This window comes from Pan paniscus, chromosome 13 (genome assembly GCF_029289425.2).
Source record: "Pan paniscus chromosome 13, NHGRI_mPanPan1-v2.0_pri, whole genome shotgun sequence".
Classification (NCBI taxonomy): domain Eukaryota; kingdom Metazoa; phylum Chordata; class Mammalia; order Primates; family Hominidae; genus Pan; species Pan paniscus.
This window is the reverse complement of record NC_073262.2, coordinates 59,148,497-59,169,962: the sequence shown is the minus strand read 5'-3', so window position 1 is coordinate 59,169,962 and position 21,466 is coordinate 59,148,497. Positions and strand designations below refer to the sequence as shown.

At 37.3% G+C, this 21,466-nt stretch overlaps 1 protein-coding gene across 6 annotated transcripts in view; it reads right to left on the bottom strand.

Annotated features, from left to right (window-relative positions):
• The window catches only part of GPD2 (glycerol-3-phosphate dehydrogenase 2), a 150,926-nt gene that overhangs the window by 84,061 nt on the left and 45,399 nt on the right, over positions 1-21,466 (bottom strand). For 5 of the 6 annotated variants that reach the window (XR_010109463.1, XM_003832714.5, XM_003832713.5 and 2 more), the window contains exon 3: positions 5,988-6,159. Coding sequence is in view for 5 of the 6 variants with exons in the window: in XM_003832714.5 (XP_003832762.1) it covers positions 5,988-6,159 (172 nt within the window). In the remaining variant the exon portion in view is untranslated. Of the gene's footprint in view, positions 1-5,987; positions 6,160-14,520; positions 17,309-21,466 lie in introns of those variants that run through there. The other variant, XM_055108598.2, reaches the window with a different exon arrangement.

Genomic DNA, 21,466 nt, shown 5'->3' with positions numbered 1-21,466 from the left:
CCTTGATTCACATGGAATATGATAAAACAGAATATATATGCATGCATACATACACAGACACAGACACACACACACACACACACACACACACACGCATATATATAAATTGGGGGGAGTGGATACCCCAACATCATTTATTAAGTAACTAATGATGACAGTTTTGAAATGCTGCCTTTACCATATTCTAAACTTCACGTATTTAAAGACTGATAGACTAATTTATAGACTCCATGACTGATTCTCTATTCCTTTACCAGATTATTTTAATTACAGTAGTTTTAGAATACACTTTAGTATCTGATAGGTCTCTACTTCCCTTATCAGTAGTCTTTTTCAAAATCAGTCTAGTAAATCTCACAGGCGTAGTTCTCTTCTTAAGTTTTACAGTTTCTTAAGTCGATTCCCCTGACCCTGGCCAAAGGAAAGCACTACATTAATTAAAATTATGTTAAATTTCCAGATTAATTTTAAGAGAAATTTGCAATCTAGTCTAATTAGCTGTGTCCAGCAAAGAGCAAACTTTCACTTCCTGCAATTCTACCTTCTGAAGTAGAATTTTCTCCTACCTTCATGGTGGATGGGTGGAGACCATAATTCTCAGAATGCACTATCTCCAAGGCTCTCCCTTTTCTGCATTTATCCTGCAATTTACACACCTCCTTCCTTTCCCAAATGTTTATTTATAGAGAAGAATGTTATTATTATCCTCCATTTATGCCTGAGAAACTTAAGGCTGTCTGTAAGGTTAAGCCACTTGTCGAAGGTCACAGAGGTAGTAAGCAATGAAGCCAAGACATGACCCAAGTTCATTCTAATTCCATAATATGTGTCCTTAATCACTGCGCTATATTGCCTTAGGAATTATAGTGGGAATTCAAGAATTGCTAGCCAAATACCATTTATAAAAGTCTCCATTTGTAAACAAGAGAACTACAATTAATATTTTCCTCCAGAAAGAGGCAGTCTTCTCTGGAATTTGAACTGAAGACATAAAAGTTAAATTTTATACATCAGATCTTATTTCATTTTCTACAGGCCCACCAAGAATGCAAATACATCAGATTTTAAACCAAAAATGTACTAGATAATCCCAGATACATACAGGTAAAGTTGCATAAAAGAACATAAAAAGCTAAAGAGAACACCTTGAAGAACCTGTGGGAGTGAATATATTTAACAGATTCTCCTTTTCCAGCTTCCTTTGGGAGCAAAGTGCCCACAACTGGGCTTTTGGGACATGCTTCTGTCCTAGAACAGGACACAGAGGTGTTAAAGAGTGAAGCAATTTCTATTGATCCTAGAGACCTGCAGGAGAACGTGAGGAGAAGTCTGCATATTGTGTTTATAAAATAATATTCCCAAATGAAACAAATGAAAATTGATTCCCAAGAAAATGCAGATGATAAGAATGCAAATAAATGTTCATTATGAAGACTCCATGACTTTTTGTCTTTCCTCTATAGTCTTTGTTTATCCATTACTAAAATTGCATTTGGGCACAGTATTTTATCAAAAAGCTCATGCAAACATTTTTGTACAAGTCCTTTAACATCTAGTGGTTCCCACCAAAACTTTGATGTCCTGAAAAATCTAATTATTACTGGTAACTTTAAAAGATCACAGTAATTTATTTTTGTCAAATGTGACTAAAGATTAATGGATACAATCAGGAATAATTTGGTAAAAACATATCAAATGCAGAGAAAGCAAAATTTGTTGTTAAGTGAAGCATCAAATATGATAAAAGAGGAAATTCCATGAATGAACAGCAACAATGCACAATTCATTAACCAAATGCCCATGATTATTTCACACTTCAGAGGGCCACTGATATGATCAGGAATTGTAGTAAAAGGATAAATATAGATTACCTTCAGCCATCTCTTTATAAATTTTAATTATAAATGCTACTCCCAGAGGGCTACCAGCATAATAAGAGAAATACAAGCTAAAGTTTGCCCATCCTTTTTATAAATCATAATTCCACATATATAAAATAAGACAGGCAATTATTTTAAGACCACAATTAATATGTCAAGATATATTAAAAATACATCATTTTCTTAGCTACTGTTAACTGTAAAAATTAAAAACCTGATCAACTTTCAGGCTCTGGAAACTCTTAACTATTCAAAATCGTCATCCTTATCATCACCACCACAACTATCATCACCCACAATCATCTGCTAATATACTAGCTAATACCTTGATCACTACAGAATGCCCTTCACTGCCAGAAGAAAAAGTTTATTTGTTCAATAAATAGTAATAAACTGCTAAGTTGTTCCTTGAAATCAAGGCCACATCTTACTAGTCTTACTATTCTCAGAGCTGGTTCAGAACTTGATTGACAAATAGCATTGTTTTAAATAGAAAAAAAAAACCCACCCAAAAACAACCTAAAGAATAATTAATAAGAACAACATTGCAATGAGTTTTTCCATAAAGTTATTAAATGAAAATAAATAAAATGGAATTTTGCCATTAAAAATCATGAATACTATATAAATGTAAAGATTGATATAAACACACTATTTGAAAGAAACACACTGCAAAAAAGAAATACAATCTTGTCTATTTTTTTAAAAACTATAAATATACAAAGTGCACAAAGGCAAACATAGTAAGACTTTTCAGAAGGTGAAAAAGAATAAAAGTCACTTAGTGATTGCCTTATTATTACTGCACTTGAAGTCTTGCAATCTGACCTTTAACTCTTCCAGGGAAGCCTGGCTTTGTAACTTCATGACCCCTTATCAGCTCCAGGCCTACATTTCAACAATTTCCTCTGCTTTCATAGAATCTTGTCTCATTTTTTCTTTTCATCATTGATATCCACTCAGTTCTCAACTCCAGATTCTATGTGACTTTCTATTTTCTGTACCTCTACTCTCAGTAATACTGGACACACAAACACACACATATATACACACATAAATGTCTCATGTGGATAATAAATTAAAATTTTCTAACAGCAAAGAAACCCCTATTTTCCTGTCACATTCTCTGCAATGACATCCCTTACTCCCACCCATAAGTAGAACATCTCACCTCGTATTTGTTTAAGAGTAGCTCTTCATACTCACACAAACTCTTTATGTCTTAGAATTTACCCTTTGTTTCTATCCCTGAGAAACAAGTCTCTTACCTTCCTGCTAAAACCAAGATATATCTCTGATATCCCTTTCCTTGTATTTTCACAAGACCTTGTTCCTTATGTTTGCCTTCTACTATTAGGTTGGTACATGACATTTAAAAGTAATGACAACCTAATACTTGCATATTAAGGTTCTTCTCCCCTAGCACTGACTTTTCTCCCCTGAGTCTACAGAAATATTCAGATTACTCTTATCTTTATAAAAAGAAAAAAGGAAAAAAATCCGTGAAACAAACTGTCTCCCTTCTTTATATCCTACCACACCATCAAGTTACCTCCTTTCTATTTTCTTTTTCTCCACATCTCTTGAAAGCCTATGCTTATGACTGTTCCTTCAGTATCGTGTATCCATTCCCCATCACCAAATCTAAGGCAGTATCTCCAAGTGATCTATTCAATAAAGCCCAAAGGCTTTCCCCTAGCATACCAGACCCAGCCCTGCCTTTCCACTCTTCTCTCATGTTCTCTCATATATAGCTTCAATGCTCCAAATTACAACACATGCTCTCTCCCACATACACTGATTCCACGCTGTTCCTCCTGCACATTTTCTCAGACTGGAACACTTTGAGCAAGCAATGTTTGCCTATTAAAATGTTACCTATGCCAAATAGCATAAGTAAAGTTTCCCACTCCTGACCATTCTATGTAGATATGACTACCCTCATGTTTCAGTGTCCGTAATGGCCCTGAGCCTTTTAAAAGGCTCCCATATTCTCTATCATGTAATGTGGTCTGTGCAAACAAGCACTATAGAACTGTGGGCACGCTAACAGTACCAACTCTATCAATCATCTTTGTATGCTTATTGTAGCACCTTGCATATCGCCATGCAGACAGCAGGCACTCAGCATATATTTGTAAAACTAAAATAAAAAGAATGGCTATATATTTTAGTGCATAGCATGAAAATGCCTGCAGATACCAAGAAATACACTTTCCTGAATCCTACTGGGGAAATGATCCTCTTTGATATAAAAAATTATCACCTAGTAAATTCTAATTTCTTGGAGGGGTAGTTCCAAACAAGACCTCCCATTATGTTGGGAATGTGTCCCCTCTTTCCACCTTCTTTCCCAGGCCTTCAAGGGGAAAAAAGCTGAATTCAAATTATCTGTTCTCAAAAACTATTCTCAAACTGTTCTTCCTTTAGGCCTTAGTGTATCAAGGTAAATCTGGCTCAAATTATATTTCATGGTTGGAGACAGAAAATTTTATGAAAATTGGGGTCAACTTTGTAACAGAGTAGACTTCCTGTGCCTGTATTTTGAACTTGCCATTATTTAGCATTGACAAAAACGACTTAGGCTGTGAGGTGTGCATGGACCAAAACCTGAGTGTGGGTCCTGTGAAATCAGTCATCTAGGGTACTTTTGTGTGTGTGTGTGTGTAGACCTCATTAAATTCATTTCATTTCCATAAGAGTAGATTCTGCCAGGTACATAAAGTAACTAAATCAAGAGTGGTTGCAGTAGTAATTTAATTGATCTGAGAAGAATTATTCCATCTAATAAATCATTCCCATTCAGTGTTAAAATATAATAAATATTGAACTTTATATAGCAACCAAAATAATGCACAGTCAAAATTCCTTGCAGCAGTATCCTACCCAATTCGAGACATCTGAGGATACCACAGTGGAGTCCTTCTCCAAGACAATTGGTTCTGAAAGTCTTTTACATTCATGTTAGTAATAGCAGCTACAATACTATCTATAATTTACTGAGCTGCTACTTTGTGTGACAAGCACCGTTCTAAGTCTCTTCATGATTAACATGTAACTCTCACAACAATCATTCAGAGAAGGTATTTTTTCCTCATTTGGAAGACAAGGAACCTTAGACAAATTAAGTGCTTTGCCCCCTGTCCCCCAACACATACACATCTGTTAAAGAAGTTAAGCCAGGATAAGTACCCAGATTTCCCTGACTCCAAATTCCATGCTAATACCCAAAGGCAAAACAAACATAGTATTTTATTAAACACAACATATCCAAGAGCATTGGTGTTCTATACTAAAATTTCTTTCATTACATGTCTCGTTTCCATTTTCATCATGCCTTTCCACTAATAGACAGAATGACTGAGACAGAACTATAGATTAGCGATATTTTCCATTATTTATTCGCATGAACTAAAGTTTCGCAAACTGCAGTCCATATTTCACTGGAAGAGATGATTTTAAGAGATACATGAACAAAGATAATTATTTTAATAAATTACTTCAGTTTAATAAATTTTTCTACCATTGACTGATATGTGATTTGAAGTGATATAAAAATGTTTTTATTTTATATAAATATAAATATGTGCTTTAAAAAAAACCAGAACAAATTAATAAACTCATAAAATATAAACTCATAAAATATAAAGTTTTCTTTTTAAATAAATTCATTGAAGTGAAATGAGTTATATTTCATTTTAAAGTTGTGCAGTGCCTATATTTCAAAAACTGTGAAGGTGCTTCATTAAGGATGGAAAATCTGTAAACAAGAGAGAAATGTGTCCTCACTACTATAGACTGCATATTGTGTATTTACTGGGAGAAAGGACGAAGTGTTATCCACATCAAGACTTACCTCTGAGCTGAACAATGGGAACACATGGACACATGGAGGGGAACAACACACACTGGGGCCTTTGGGGTGGGGCAGGGGGAGGGAGAGCATCAGGATAAATAGCTAATGCATGCTGAGCTTGTACCTAGGTGATGGGTTGATAGGTGCAGCAAACCACCATGGCACACACTTACCTATGTAACAAACCTGTACATCCTGCACATGTACCCCAGAACTTAAAATTAAAAAAAAAAAAAAAAAAAAAGACTTACCTCTGGTGACAGCATCTAGCGCACAGCCACTTCCTGTTGCTCCTCCTCCAATAACAAGGATATCAAATTCAGATGTATTTTGCAAAGTCAGTAGCTGAGCTTCTCTGGAAGGAGGCTCCCTGTTAACTGGTTCTGAAATGCAGTCTGCTGCTTTAACATAGGCCAGGTTCATCTGATGTAAAAGCAGATCACTTTCAGTTGTCCATTTGGAATGTCAATTTAACAAATTTTACAATATACTAAAAGGAAATTTCTAATAGAAATAAGGAATATAAGAGCTAAAGAGAGTCCACAGTCCACATAGAGTTATAGGACCAACTGCCTTGGGGGAAAACAATCCTTACATTTCTCGGTGTATTTCTTTTCATGAATCACAACTATTTAGCCATAGGACACCTGGTTTCAGATTCGATGTCTCAACTGCTTCATATACAGCCAAGTTCAATTATTCACAACACTGTACAGCAATTCCCAAATACCTTATCTAAGGCAATTTATAAGGGAACATAAGGAGATTTTTTTACCCAGTACTAGCAATTCATTCAGATAACATATTAAAGTGGTGAAGGAGGAGGAAAAAAGACTTCATGTCTTTCCACACTTTCTCAGAAGTATACATTCTTCATTCCTCAGTTCTCCTGACAAAACTATATTCTAGAGTTTGGGGGTACGTAAGTTAAAGTCAGTACAATTAAAAAGAATTTATTTAATAGAAGGTACTAAATAATGAGCTATGTTTAATGAGAATTATATTTTTCAGAAAAATTTAGTCAAAGACTTCCATACTAAATATTTTAATATAAAACCATAGATTTTATATATTGAAAGTAATATAAATATACCATTACAGTTTGTTGGACTTTTTTGATATGGGGCTTCATTCTGTTGCCCAGCCTGGAGTGCAGTGGCACTATCACAGCTTACTGCAACCTCAGCCTCCCCAGGTTCAGGTGATTCTGCCACCTCAGCCTACAGAGTAGCTGGGACTACAGGTGTGCACCACCAAGCCTAGCTGATTTTCATATTTTTTGCAGAGATGGGGTTTCACCATGTTGCCCAGCGTGGTCTCAAACTCCTAGAATCAATCAAGCAATCCATCTGCCTCGGCCTTCCAAAGTGCTGAGATTACAGGCATGAGCCACTGCACCCAGCCCATTATTACAGTTTTTATGAAACTTCAACAATAATATAATTAAAGGCCTTGACATAGTCCTCCTAAAAAGTAATGACCTTCCATATTTCTAGTTTCTTAAAGAATGTAGCTTTTCATCCTAAATAAAAAATGATCCTGGACTTTAAAAATAAGTAGTTGCCAGAAGGCAGAGTCAAAAACCCAGGAAAATGGTGTCTGGTTTTTTCCCAAAATGCTAATACTAGGTTTGTTCACTATAGCAAACAGTACTGGCCAGCATTGCTCTATTAGTATTCCACAGATATGTGACTTCCATTTTCTTTTCTTCAAATCACAGCATCATTGCAATCCATGATGGTGGTGTTTTTCCCATTCTGCTGCAGGAGCCCCATTTGAAGCTCTAGGCCAACAGGCCAAAGCATGTGCAAGAGGAGGTAATCTCAGGTGTTACCAAGAGATTATCCTAATCACCCAAAATAAGTGATTTTTTAAATTCATTCAAATAAAGGAAACCCACTTACCCCCTGCAGTTGCATTTAATTATTATCAGGCCAATTGGATTTCTATGAAAGTAAATCTAGAAGCCATTGGGTAAACTGAAAGAAAGCCAGATTAGAATCAGAAGATCCCAGCCTGGGATTTAGCACCTGGTTACCAGCAATGTAACTGTTGACTCATTATCTCTGGTTTCTTCCCTTGTAAAATGGTGACAAAAACCCCTGTGATTTCTCCTTGTATCTTTGGATTATCCTCAGTCTGAATGGAATAATAATCTGAAAGTCACTGGTAAATGACAAAGTAACCACCAGAGTTGTTGCTGTTATCACTCTGTTAAATAATTTGATCTTTTAGTCACATATAATTAGGAACTTTCAAAACATGTTTTACTAAATTTCATGAAAACAAAAACTTATTATCAGGCTACAAATTCTGACACCAAACCACAAAAATCTTATTTTTCATATAGCTTCTTTTAATTATCTGCTAATAACCATGTGCCTATTTTTTACCTTTATATACATTTAGTTTGTTAACTAAATAAATGTAACCAGTAGGTACTACAGAGAACATAACATATTTCAATTATGGTCTTTGCCCTCCATCTAATGAGGAAAAAAAATAATATGTATATATATATATATATATATGTATATATATATATATATACACACACACACACACACATACACACACACACACACACACACATATATATAACAAGTACATAGAAAGAATAAATGCCACCCTAGAGGGAAAAAAACACCAGGCTATGGCCATTCAGATGAGGGAGGGAGAGTCTTTCATTTGAGGGTTTCAATTGCGCCAGGACAGATGGGTAGGACTTGGACATGAGACTGACAAGTGACTAAACCGCCAGAGCATTTTCACACATCAGAAAGATTGCTGACATTTTCTGCTTGGTAAGTTTTCGAGAAATACTTGAGAAATAAGTTTAAAGACCATATTATGATATAGTTCATTAGAACTTGGTAATACTAAAAGTCCTCTATTCTACTCTAACTGTGAACATTAATCTTGACTGAGTTTTCCCTTCATCAAGTTTGCTGGATCTGAAAGGCATCACTAGTGTGTGAGGATCTCATTCCATTAACAACAGTTTCTCCTATATTCACTCCCTCCCTTGTCCTTCTCATCACCAAGCTCTAACCTATCTCAGTCTCAACGATAATAAACACCTCTAACATATATCTCTAACAACTATCCTAAAAATTCCTGATAGACCTGTAAATCTTGTTTTTTTTCTACTGCCTCACTCCTTACTCCTCACACTCACTCTAATTTGAATTTTCACATACATCCAACCACTACTACCAACAACCACAAAACTGACTAAATGCCAACTATGCCACCAAATCCAATAAATGCACAAATGATTGTTCACTCACCTGGGCATCTGGGGGACAACTCTCTCTCTCTCCAGCCTCTTTGAACCACTCTCTCTTAGCTTCCTTTGTATGTCACTCTACTGCCCAAAATTAAACACCAAATTTCCTCTTAGGTCTATCCAATTCACTCTCCTCAAATCACTAAACTCAACAGACAGTAAGAGAGACAGAGAAAATCTTATGTACCCCATATCATCAAATATCCTTTATACCACAATAATTTCTAATTTTGTTCCACCATTCAGGAACCCAGATCTCACACTGCCTACTTGAGACCTCCATTTGGATGTCTTACATATATCTCAAAATTGACCCAATTACTTTATCTTCTCAAACCTTTTTCTCTGTCAATGTTCCTCATCTCAGTAAGGGTGTCATTATAAATGTAGTTGCTGCTGCCAGAAATATGGAAACAACCTTGAGAGCTCCCCGTCTCTTAAGTCCTATATCTGCTCAATCACTGAGTTTATCAATTCCATCTTCTAAAACATTTCCATATCTAGTCACTTCATCTCCACTGCTACCTCTCAAATCAAGGTATCTTCCCTCTCCCCTATACTAACATGATATTCTCCCAAAGGCCTTCACACATTTACCCAGCCTCCTTCCATATCATTTTCTATATTACAACTGGAGTGATCATTTAAAAACCCAAATAATGTCATTTCCATGTATAAAACCCTTCAAGAGCTTCCAACTGAATATAGCTCTACTCAGGTTTCCAAGAATCTTCATGGTCTTTTACAATGGCTAAAATTTAAAAAAAAGAAAAAAAAAAAAAAAGGCCAGGTGCAGTGGCTCACTCCTAGCACTTTGGGAGGCCAAAGCAGGAGGATCACCTGAGGTCAGGAGTTCAAGATCAGCCTGGCCAATGTGGCAAAACCCATCTCTACTAAAAATACAAAAATTAGCCGGGCATGGTGGCACATGCCTATAGTTCCAGCTACTCAGGAGGCTGAGATAGGAGAATCTCTTGAATCCAGGAGAAGGAGGCTGCAGTGAGCCGAGATCACACCACTGCACTCTAGCCTAGGTGACAGAGGATATTCTGTCTCAAAAAAAAAAAAAAAAAAAGGTAGGGAGGGCAATACCAAGTGCTGGTGAGGATGCAACACAATTGAAACTCTCTTACACTGCTTATAGAAATGCAAAATTATACAGCTATTTTGGAAAACAGTTTGGGAGTGTCTTTTTTTTTTTTTTTTTTTTTAGATGGAGTCTCACTCTGTCACTCAAGCTGGAGTGCAGTGGCACAATCTCGGCTCGCTCTAACCTCTGCCACCCGGGTTCAAGCGATTCTCCTGCCTCAGCCTCCTGAGTAGCTGGGATTATAGGTGCCTGCCACCACGCCTGGCTAATTTTTATAGTTTTAGTAGCGACAGGTTTCACTATCTTGGCCAGGCTGGTCTTGAACTCCTGCCCTCGTGATCCACCAGCCTTGGGCTCCCAAAGTGCTGGGATTACAGGTATGAGCCACCGTGCCTGGCCAGGAGTGTCTTATAAAGGTAAACACACACTACACAACCAAGCAATTCCTCTCCTGGATAGTTACCCAAAAGAAATGAAAATCTGTGTTCATACAGAAGTCTGTAGGCAAAAATTTACAATGGCTTTATTCATAATCGTCCTCAACTGGAAAAAAAAACTAAAACATCCTTTACCTGGTGAATGACTAAACAAACTGTGTATGCAAAGGAATAATAAATGGAAATAAAAGAGAACAAGCTACTGCTACACACAGCAACACGAATGAACCTCAAATGCAATATTCTAAATCAGGGGTCAGCAAATTATGGTCTTCAGCCCAAATCTGGCTGCTCTCTGTTGTTGTAAACAAAGTTTCACTGGAAGATAGCCACATCCAATCATTTATGTGTTGTCCATGACTATAATAGCAGAGCTGAATAGTTGCATCAGAGACTATATGGACTGCAAGCCTTAAACATTTACTCTCTGCCTCTTTACAGAAAAGTCTACTAATCCCTGTACTAAGCCTAAGAAGCCAGATTCAGAAGTCTACATACTACATGATTCCAGTGCTTCTGTTTATATCATGTTCTGTACAAGCAAAGCACAGAATCTGAAAACAGATCAGTGGTTGCCAGGGTCTGGGAATGGGGGTACAAGGACTGACTACAAAGGGCATGAAAGAATGGTGAGGCTGATAGGAATGTTCTACATCTTGATCACAGTGCTCATTACATAACTGTATCAAAACTCATAGAATTGTAAATTATAAAGGGTAAATTTTATAAACTTATCAAAACTCATAGAATTGTAAATTATAAAGGGTAAATTTTACTGCACTTTATACTACAAATTATACCTCAATACACTTGACTTAAAAAAATAAGTGAATTATGTAAAGAGCATTTATGTGCCAGACATTATTTTAAGGGTTTTGCTTTTTTTCTACTCATTTAATCCTCACAATAACTATATGAGTTAGGTACTACTAAGATCTTCATTTTACAGAACTATCTGAGACATACAGAAGTTAAGCAATTGGTCCCTAAGTACACAGCAGGTTCATGGTAGAGCTGAAAACTGAACTTAGCCTGGCAACAGAGACTAGGTGTTACACTACTATACCACTCTGACACCACACATAATTTGAGAAAAAAATTTAAAAAGTAGACTGACTAGTTATAATAGAGTGAGATATGACCAGCTGCCAAATCTAGAAAGTAGTTTGTTTGGTGTAGTTTTGTTTTGAAGGTTTTACTGAACAGTCCCTCCAAAATATTTTTTTAAAACATACAGCACTATTAAGGGTAATTTATTTACTTTCTGACACTACTTTTTAAAATAACATTTTATTTTTGTTTTTTTTTTTTCATAAAAGCTGGGAAGTGTTGCAACTGAGAAGCTAAGTACCACGTTTATTTTAGAGGCAGTAAACACAGCCTAAGGCCCTACTTATAATTATGACAGGAAAAAGACTCATTTTGGCTTCATATGGTTTTGAGTCATAAAAACACATCTGCACTCTACCTTTCCTAGAATATGTTGATTGAGGGGAAATAAAAAGGAGAAAAGCAGCAAGAATAAAACAGGTAACAACACACTTTAAGACAAGAGGGCTTTGGGTTCCAAATCTTCCTCGACCTGCCCTCCCTTTGTTCACCCTCCTTTCTAAGGCAGTTTGATTACACAGGAATTTGGGATACAGATTTTATTGAAGGATTGATCTGGAGGTTCTAGGAGAAGCCTTGGAATGGCCATAGGCCCTATATTAACTGGGAGACCAAAACCCTGCATCAGGGAGAGGGGGTAGTGGGAGGGAAGAAAGGAGGGGAGGGGAGAGAAGGAAGGAGGGTAGTGAAGAAAGGAGGGGAGGGGAAGGGAAGGAAGGAAGGAAGGGAGGGAAGAGGAAGGGAGGGGAGGGGAAGAAACAGGAAAGAGGGAAGGGGAGGGGAGGAAGGAGGGAAGGGGAAGGGAGGAAGGAAGGGGAGGGGAGGGGAGAGGAGGGAAGGGAGGGAGGGAGGAAGGAAGGAAGGAAGGAAGGAAGAAGGAAGGAAAAAACTCTATGTCCTGAGAAAACCCTGGGTCCACCATCATTTATTCATCAAACTTATTCATCCAATCCGTATTTTGTGGAGGCCTTCAAGGATTCTATAGCCCAGGGAACAAAACAAAAAGATAAAGAAGCAATTATAACATTGTTTAAAAGTGGATATAGGCATAGAAAAGAGGCTACAAGAGCCACAGGAGGCACCTCTTATACAGACCCAAGAAGGCTTCTTGGAACATGTAGCTAAATCAAGTAGAGAAAAAGTAATAGGCATTAGCTGGGTGACAAAAACCAGGAAAGGAAGTGGGAAGAGCATGTGTTAAAACTAGAAGTCGCACTAGAATGTTTTCTCTGCTTAGCACACTACTTTCTTAAAAACCAAATCATACATCCAATATTTTTAAATTGCTATATTTCACATCTAAATCAGAATTTCTATCTGAGATAAATCTGCTAAAACTGAGTAGCAGCTGCCATCCTTAGGCAAGGCTTGTGCACTCTTGTTAGTCCAGGATTCCTGCTCACTGGCTTCACACTTGTACCTCATCACTCTATCCCCTGTAGACACATGAGTTCACCAACCTTGGCTTAAAGACAGGAACAACTCCAGCTCTATCAAATTCAGGATCAATTCCCTAATTCAGCCATTGGAGAGCCCAACACACAAAACAAACTGCCTTTTTCCTAGCATAATTCCAACCACAGCTCCCAAACACAAAATTTTTATCTTGGTGGAATTGGGAGAATATCTAATACGTAATAATACTTTGATGTTATTTCTATTATATTTTATTATGGGAGAAGTAGTTTTTTTCAACTTGTTTACTAATTTTCATCTATATTTTAGAAAGATAAAATTCCTTCAGCATTCTGATAGCAAACATACAGGTTTTGTCAAGAGACTCACATGAACACCTACAAAGAACTGAAAGCCAAGTTCACAGTCTTTGATAGTTTACATCCCAGAGAATGTTCACCCTGAACAGGATTCAGAATGAGATCAGTTTTACTATGTCTGTATATCATTAGACTTGCAAATTAAAAAAAAAAAAATCCTAGACATTTACAACTTCGGGTGAGACCAAAAACAAGATCTAATAATTAGTGTCTATTTCTGAAAGAAGTGCATATTTAAAGACCACAGGCAATTAACAACCAGGTTGTCCTGTAATCATGTACAGTAATAATTGGAGTATAAAGTAGGGTCTCATGCAAATCACCTCAGACTGCAACCGTCACTCTCTCCCATAATATATGAGTCGATCGATGGAATCGTAAGATTTAAGGGAAACTGCTTCCTGCTTTTTGTCACTAAAAAAGACTAACCATATTTATATATTCCTAAAAGGAAAATCCAACAAGCATCTCCTCACAGTGAATCTTAAGATGTTTTAATGGCCTTTATTCACTTCCTGAATCACTTTGTGATTCTAAAAACTGACATTTTTTTTCTTGCACTTACATGAGAGTAAGCAACATTTCTCAGTGTAAACATATTCGGTGAGGGATTCATGATCACTCTGTAGATAGAGTTGCCAATGGTTACACTGTCATCTCCACTGGGGTCCACACAAAAGAAAAAAAAAGGAGCCCATCCTTCTGGGGTAGCTGAGAATGAAGGTCTAGTTCCCCTTGAAGGTACTGTCCAGATTTTAAGTGACTGTGATTCCTTTGAGAAATCACACAGAAGTTCTTTTAATAGCAATTAGAAAATATCCAAACACTTAAATTATCAAACTTTTTATAGCTAAAAATTGAGGAAAACCCCTTGGCTCTGTCTGAATATATGTACTTCAAATAAGTTAACAACGTAATTGACTATATGAGCTGAGATTTGGGAGATAGGTTTTCAAATATTTTTAAAACAGAATATATGCTTGCTTTTCAACTCTGATGGCTCACTGAAAGTCAGAGGACCTGGAGAGTAAGTCTGAGGTTCGGGTAGATAGAGAAGGAAGAAGAAATAGAACCATTACTTGCCTAGAAGCTGCCAGCTCACACCCCTAACATTAGCTCCTTAGGTGTCACTCACACTTTCCATAGAAAAGAGGAATCTTTTGACCAGTGAGGAAATCTTTAGTTATCCCTTGAGCAAGTAATTCAAAGAATCAAAATTTGATCCCAGGTTTGACTCCAAATCTCATGTCCTCAGCTCTGTTAGGTCATCTTTGCCTACATGTATAGGTCACTTGGGCCTCTAGATCTGCCTGCCTTTCTGGCATCAGCAGTGCAGAACTGTTGATGGCAGTTAGTGAGATCAGAAGTCCTAGGGCATCTGCCTCGCCTAAAGCCAACCACATTGGGCAGTTAAGCTGTCACACAGAATTCTATGAAATAGCACTTTTTTTTTTTTTAATTTGAGACAGAGTCTCAGTGTGTTGCCCAGGCTGGAGTGCAGTGGCACGACCTTAGCTCCAAGGCACAACTTCCATCTCCCGGGTTTGTGCGATTCTCCTGCCTTAGCCTCCCCAGTAGCTGGGATTACAGGCACCCCCCGCCCCACCACACCTGGCTAATTTTTGTATTTTTAGTAGAGGTGGGGTTTTGCCACGTTGGTCAAGCTGGCCTCAAGCTCCTGACCTCAGGTGATCTGCCCGCCTTGGCATCCTAAAGTGTTGGGATTACAGGCATGAGCCAATGCACCCAGCCAGCACTTTTTCTTAATAATCTCCCTAAAGCATCTGGAAGTAGATCCAGAAGTGAAAGAGGGCTCACTCTTTCCCCATCCCTCTCAGGTGAATAAAATGATGCCCAACTGAGCCAACCAGCCGGTTCCAAGCTTTATAATCTAGATGGCCTTCAGCTACACTTTAACCTATGTTCAAAAATACATTTTGGCCAAATTTATAATGCATACTCATCATTTCTCTGTGAATTATTTCATCAAATATAAATATGATTTTTCTAGTCGGTACTCACTATCGTACAATTAGTTTACAGAAATTCTTTGTTGAAATCACAAATTACAAAACAAATAAAGCAAAATTGGAATCGCTTAACTTCTATTTAAATCATCTATTTCTAAAACTACCTAGAAGATGCTTTCCTAGCATAAACATAATTTAACTATTAAGCTGAAAGATGGGGAATGGGGAGAGGGAAGCTAAAGGACTCTCCCCAAAGCATTTATAGAAAGTTTCCTCCGTCTACAACATCCCTAAAAAGTTTTTAAAGAGGCCTTAAAATGAATAGATAGTTGAAAATGAAATGCAAAGTCAAATCAAAATGAATGTCAATGTTGCTCAGTTAGCAACAGCCTAGCAGCTCACCAGCTGTCAACGTTAATCATAGCTCAGTCGTTGACTCACTGAGTGACCTATAGAAGTACAGTTAACCTCACTGATTTTGTATGCCAGCAACAAAATAGCATCACAAACTCCTCGAAGGCCTGATGTGAGTTATAACTCAAAGATATTGCCATGGCCCCACTTTGGGGGCTAAGTGTTAAATAAAAACCAAAATTATAAGGAAGATGATAGGATGCTCTTCAGAGAACATTTCCAGCTCTGTCTGCATAATTTTAGTGCTTTGATGAAACATGTCTCTGAAAAAACAGTTAACCATATAGAGTAGTTAAGAATAGTTTCAACTGGCCTTATCTAAAATACAGATTATTCAGAATCCTCATCAAGCTTTAGATATCAGACACATTCCCACAAATTTAGTTGTATTTCTAAGAGAAAAACAGTTCTTCCAGGAATCCATGCAAAGAGTTCTAAATAAGAGAGGCAAATGAATGATACAGTCTTTGGCATAACCCTAACAATAAAATTCTCATCGAAAGAAATATAGCTCATTTGTCCACCAGATTAGAAACTAAATTCAAGACACATATGTAATGGCTAAATGCTTAACAAAACTTTTTCTCTTCTTCCAGAGAACACTCCCATATAGTGGAGTAGAAATGATCCAGTAGGGTGAGACCCCTATAGCATGGCAGACCCACTAGAATAAAGAGACATAGGTTCCTGGGTAATTGCAGGAAATAGGTTCCCCACCTATCCACATTGAACTATAACGTGAGCAACAAATAAACGTGCATTATGATAAGCCACTGAGCTTTGAGGATTGGTTATTATACCAATTAGCTTACTTCAATTAATACACAAGTTTGACATGTGCTTAGTTTTACAACCCAAGATTTACAACTCGTCTACATTGCATACAGTCCATACACAATAGAGAATGGACTATGAATGGATGAGGCATCATCATTTACAAAAATAAAAATTAGGAAATAAATCCATACAGACAACACCTCAGAAGGACAGATCATCAAATGCAAGCCCTAGAAAGCCATGGTGCAGAGACATTTCTACCTTCACATTTGACATAACGCTGATGGCTCTTTAAGCAAACAGGTAGCTTATGACTCAACCATGAGTTCCTTCTTCCACCATCAGAAATGGCCATTTTAGTTGATTTTAACATTTAGGTGGGAACTACAGTGTTAGATATCCTATGCAGAATGTATTCACAACAGCCAAGATATGGAAACAACCTAAACAGATGGATGAATAAAGAAATGTAGTATATACATAAAATGGTATATTATTCAGCCTTAAAGAAGAAGGAAGTCCTGACATTGCTGACAACATGGATAGCCCTGGAGGACATTATGCTAAATGAAATAAGCCAGACACTGAAAGACAAATACTGTATGATCTCACTTATACATGAGAGTTAAAATAGTCGAACTCATAGAAGCAGAGAGTAAAATAGTGGTAAGCAGAAGGTGGGCGAGCAGATGTTGAACAAAGGGTACAGAGTTTCAGTTATGCTCAAGGAAAGAATTGGGTTTTGTTTTTGTTTGTTTATTTGTTTGTTTTGAGATGCAGTCTCACTGTGTTGCCCAGGCTGGAGTGCAGTGGTGCGATCTCGGCTCACTACAACCTCCACCTCCCAGGTTCAAGCAATTCTCCTGTCTCAGCCTCCTGAGTAGCTGGGATTATAGGCGTCCACCACCATGCCTGGCTAATTTTTATATTTTTAGTAAAGATGGGGCTTTGCCATGTTAGCCAAGCTGGTCTCAAACTTCTGACTTCAGGTGAACCGCCTGCCTCAGCCTCCCAAAGTGCTGGGATTACAGGCATGAGCCACCTCACCTGGCCATCAAGGAAAGAATTTTTAAAAAGCAACATTATTCTGCCATCAACAGGTACAGGAAAAAAAACAAAGACTATTTAGGAACATTCGTTTTTATAGCATTTCCTAAGGCTTTTTTAAAGACAAAGATTGGGACTGGGCTCACGCCTGTAATCCCAGCTCTTTGGGAGGCCGAGGCGGGCGGATCACCCTAGGTCAGGCGTTCAAGACCAGCCTGGCCAACATGGCGAAACCCCATCTCTACTAAAAAATACAAAAATTAGCCGGCTGTGGTGGCGGGCGACTGTAACCCCAGCTAGTTGGGGGGATGAAGCAAGAAGAATTGCTTGAACCCGGGAGGCAGAGGTTGCAGTGAGCCGAGATCCCGCCACTGCACTCCAGCCTGGGTGACAGAGTGAGACACTGTCTCAAAAAAAAAGTCGGGGAGGGGAATGGAAAGATTGCTTACAAACCTGTGCAAAATGCCTCTGCAGATAGAATATTGTTTACTGTGGGAGAACAAGAAAGTCTAGTAGCCTGAATTGACTTACAAAGTTAAAAGCAATCTGGTAAAAAAAAAAAAAAAAAAAAAAGGGCAAGCAAGCAAATGTGTCATGTGATAGTTTCAGTTACAGCTACATCAACCTTCAGGAAGAGTTACACTAATTTCAAACCCACAGATCCTCCTTAGTTCAAGAACCTAAAGAATGTTTCTAATTGAGGTTAAATGATCAAAAATGTTAAGGGTGTTCAAAAGATAAACAAATTATTATATTCAAACAAAGAAACTGCTGAAAAGCAATGCTAAGGTGGAATGTTTGTAATTTAAATTGTTTCTTTATTTTCTTTTTTTCCTGCAGATGCCACAAGATTAAATTGTTTCCTAACTGACATCATATCTTAGATACTATGCTTATGATTTTGATTTCTCTTCAACAAATACTCATTTGAACTTCAAGTTTCTCTACCCTCTACCAGTTTATCTGTTTAGTCATCAATATAAGCAAAAGTGTGCCAACCAAAAGTTCAGCTATTTTTTTTAAACTCTGATGTTATATCTTTCTTATTATGCCTGACAAGGCTAGGTCTATTTCAAATGTTCATATCCTACCTCAGGGAAAGAGAAAGAAGTAAAGCAGATACTGAAGACCTGCTATGTGCCAGGTACTGTGATCACTGATTTGTATGTATTGACTTAGTGCTTGGCAGAGAAAAAAGCCTGTGAGTAAAGTTACATTATCTTTACTTTATGAAGAAATTGGAATTCTGAAATTTTTTATAATCCACACACGCTACAACAGGTTCACCAAAACCCAGCCACATTCACATAACAGACACATTCAGGAAGCTAAATGTTGCTTTATTTGGGGTCTATTCAAATAAATCCTAAAGTAGATCTTATTTTGACTAGAGTTGATCATTCTTTTTTGTTATTTTTGTTTTTTTGTTGTTTTGTTTTTTGCTTCTTATCCAATCTTATCTTTTGCTACTGCCTTTAAAACTTTTGAGTCATTGGTACTACTAATCAAAAAGCACTACTTCGTTAGAGCTCTTACAAATAAGGTATGGAGAGGGAGAGATTGCAATTACAAGTTAAAACAACGTTCTCAAAATTCCTGCTGATTTTAATTATCCATGCATCACTTTGCCTCTCATTAGCATAAATATTTTTCCTCCTGGGTTTTGCTGACACTAACAAAGGTAGTATAGGCTTACCTGTATTTCAACTCACCTAACACATCACTGTTATCAGGGTTTTTTTTTCATATTCCCTTAATTAACACATATAACAGAGTGAACTATAGTATTTCCTAAGCCACTCACAAGCATAGAGAATTGATGTCTCTTACAAAGTGAGAGGCTATTTTGCAAATCACGAAGATCCTGTCATCAACACCTATTATAATATCAACATGCTCGAACATCACTGACTTTGGGAAAGAAGAAATTAGTTTAATTGCATTCCATTTCAAGCTACAATGATACATGAAAATTCAGATTTATCCCCCCCAAAAAAAGTTAGAGCTTTTTTCCCTGATATTGCCTGTTTTTAAAGAATGTTTCACCACAGAATTCCAATAAATGGCACTGATATTAATTTATCAAAGGAACTATATTCTTGTAACTTTTAGCAACATATCAGTTATATAAATCAAGTATGCCATAATTCATATAAGCCTACATAGAAAAAAAGAAAGAAACAGTGGGAAATTCTAGGAACTTATTATAACAGTTAGAGAGGTTAACTCAACAATTGGTGTTGATATTTTGCTCATCCTCAGATCCGGAAGCAAGGAGAAAGGAAAACAGAAGAGTGTTGGTACACCTGTCTTTGAGCCATTCTTCTATAACCTAAAATGAAGGATATACCATTTGCTACTAATCCCAAAAGTTTTAACAAAGTATCCGTGAATGCAAGATCTCTAGTGCCAAGAGCAACTTGCTTGCTGACTACAATCGCACTTTATATTCATATCCCTTGGGAATCTCATAAGAGGTAACACTTTTTGAAAGCTTCCTATGTTCCAGGAACTCTCCCAGGCTTCACTGCTTTTTAATAAACCTGTGCAGGAAGTACCACTGTTATCCCTATTTTATAGAAGGGAGAAAATGAGGCTGAGAGAATTTAAGAAAATCACCTATAGTCACTCAGCTATAAAGATACAGAACTAGCTGTTCACAATAGCCAAGATATGGAATCAACCTAAATGTCCATCAACAGATGACTGGATAAAGAAAATGTGGTATATATATACACGATGGAATACTATTCAGTTATTAAAAAGAATGAAATAGGCCGGGCACAATGACTCACGTCTGTGATCCCCAGCACTTTGGGAGGCCGAGGTGGGTGAACTTGAGCTCAGGAGTTCAAGACCAGCCTGAGCAACATGGCAATACCCCATCTCTATTTAAAAAAAAAAAAAAAGAAAAAGAATGAAATCCTGTCATTTGCAACAACACAGATGAGCCTGGAGGACATTATGTTAAGTGAAATAAGTCAGGCACAGAAAGATAAATACTTCATCTTCTGACTCATATCTAGGAGCTAAAATAAATTGAGCTCATAGAAATAGAGAGTAGAACTGTTGGTATTAAAAGCTGGAAAGGGGAGGGGAGCGGGAAGACAGGGAGAGGTTGGTTAATACACACAAAGTTACAGCTAGATGGAATAAGTTCTAGGGCTTTGTAACACTATATGCTGAATATGGTTAACAATAATTTAGTGTATATTTTCAAAAAAGCTAGAAGAGAGGATTTTTAATGTTCACAACACAAAGACATGATCAACGTTTGAGGTAATGGATATGCTAATTACCCTGATTTGATCGTTACATGTTGTATACGTGCACAGAAATATCATTCTGCATTCCATAAATATGTACAATTATGACATGTCAAACAAAAATAAAGGGATAAATATGTAAATAAATAACGGTAAGGAAACATACCTCAAAAAAGAAAAGTACAGCTAGGTGTTAGATGCAGGCAGTCTGCAGAGACTGCTCTAAAGATAACGCTCTTGGCCTTTTTGTTCCGTTGCTTATGAATGGCACACCAATCAATGAGAATTTCTTACTTCCCTGATTCTAAGAAGATAATTCCTCCCATTAAAAAGAGACCTTGGGAGGAATGATCTTCTTAGAATCAGGGTGCTTGTAATCCCAGCTACTTGGGAGGCTGAGGCAGGAGAATCGCTTGAACCCAGGAGGCAGAGGTTGCAATGAGCTGAGATCATGCCCCTGGCACTCCAGCCTGGGCAACAAGAGTGAAACTCCATCTCAGGGAAAAAAAAAAAAAAAGAGAGAGAGAGATCTTGATTTTCATATTCTGAAGCCCA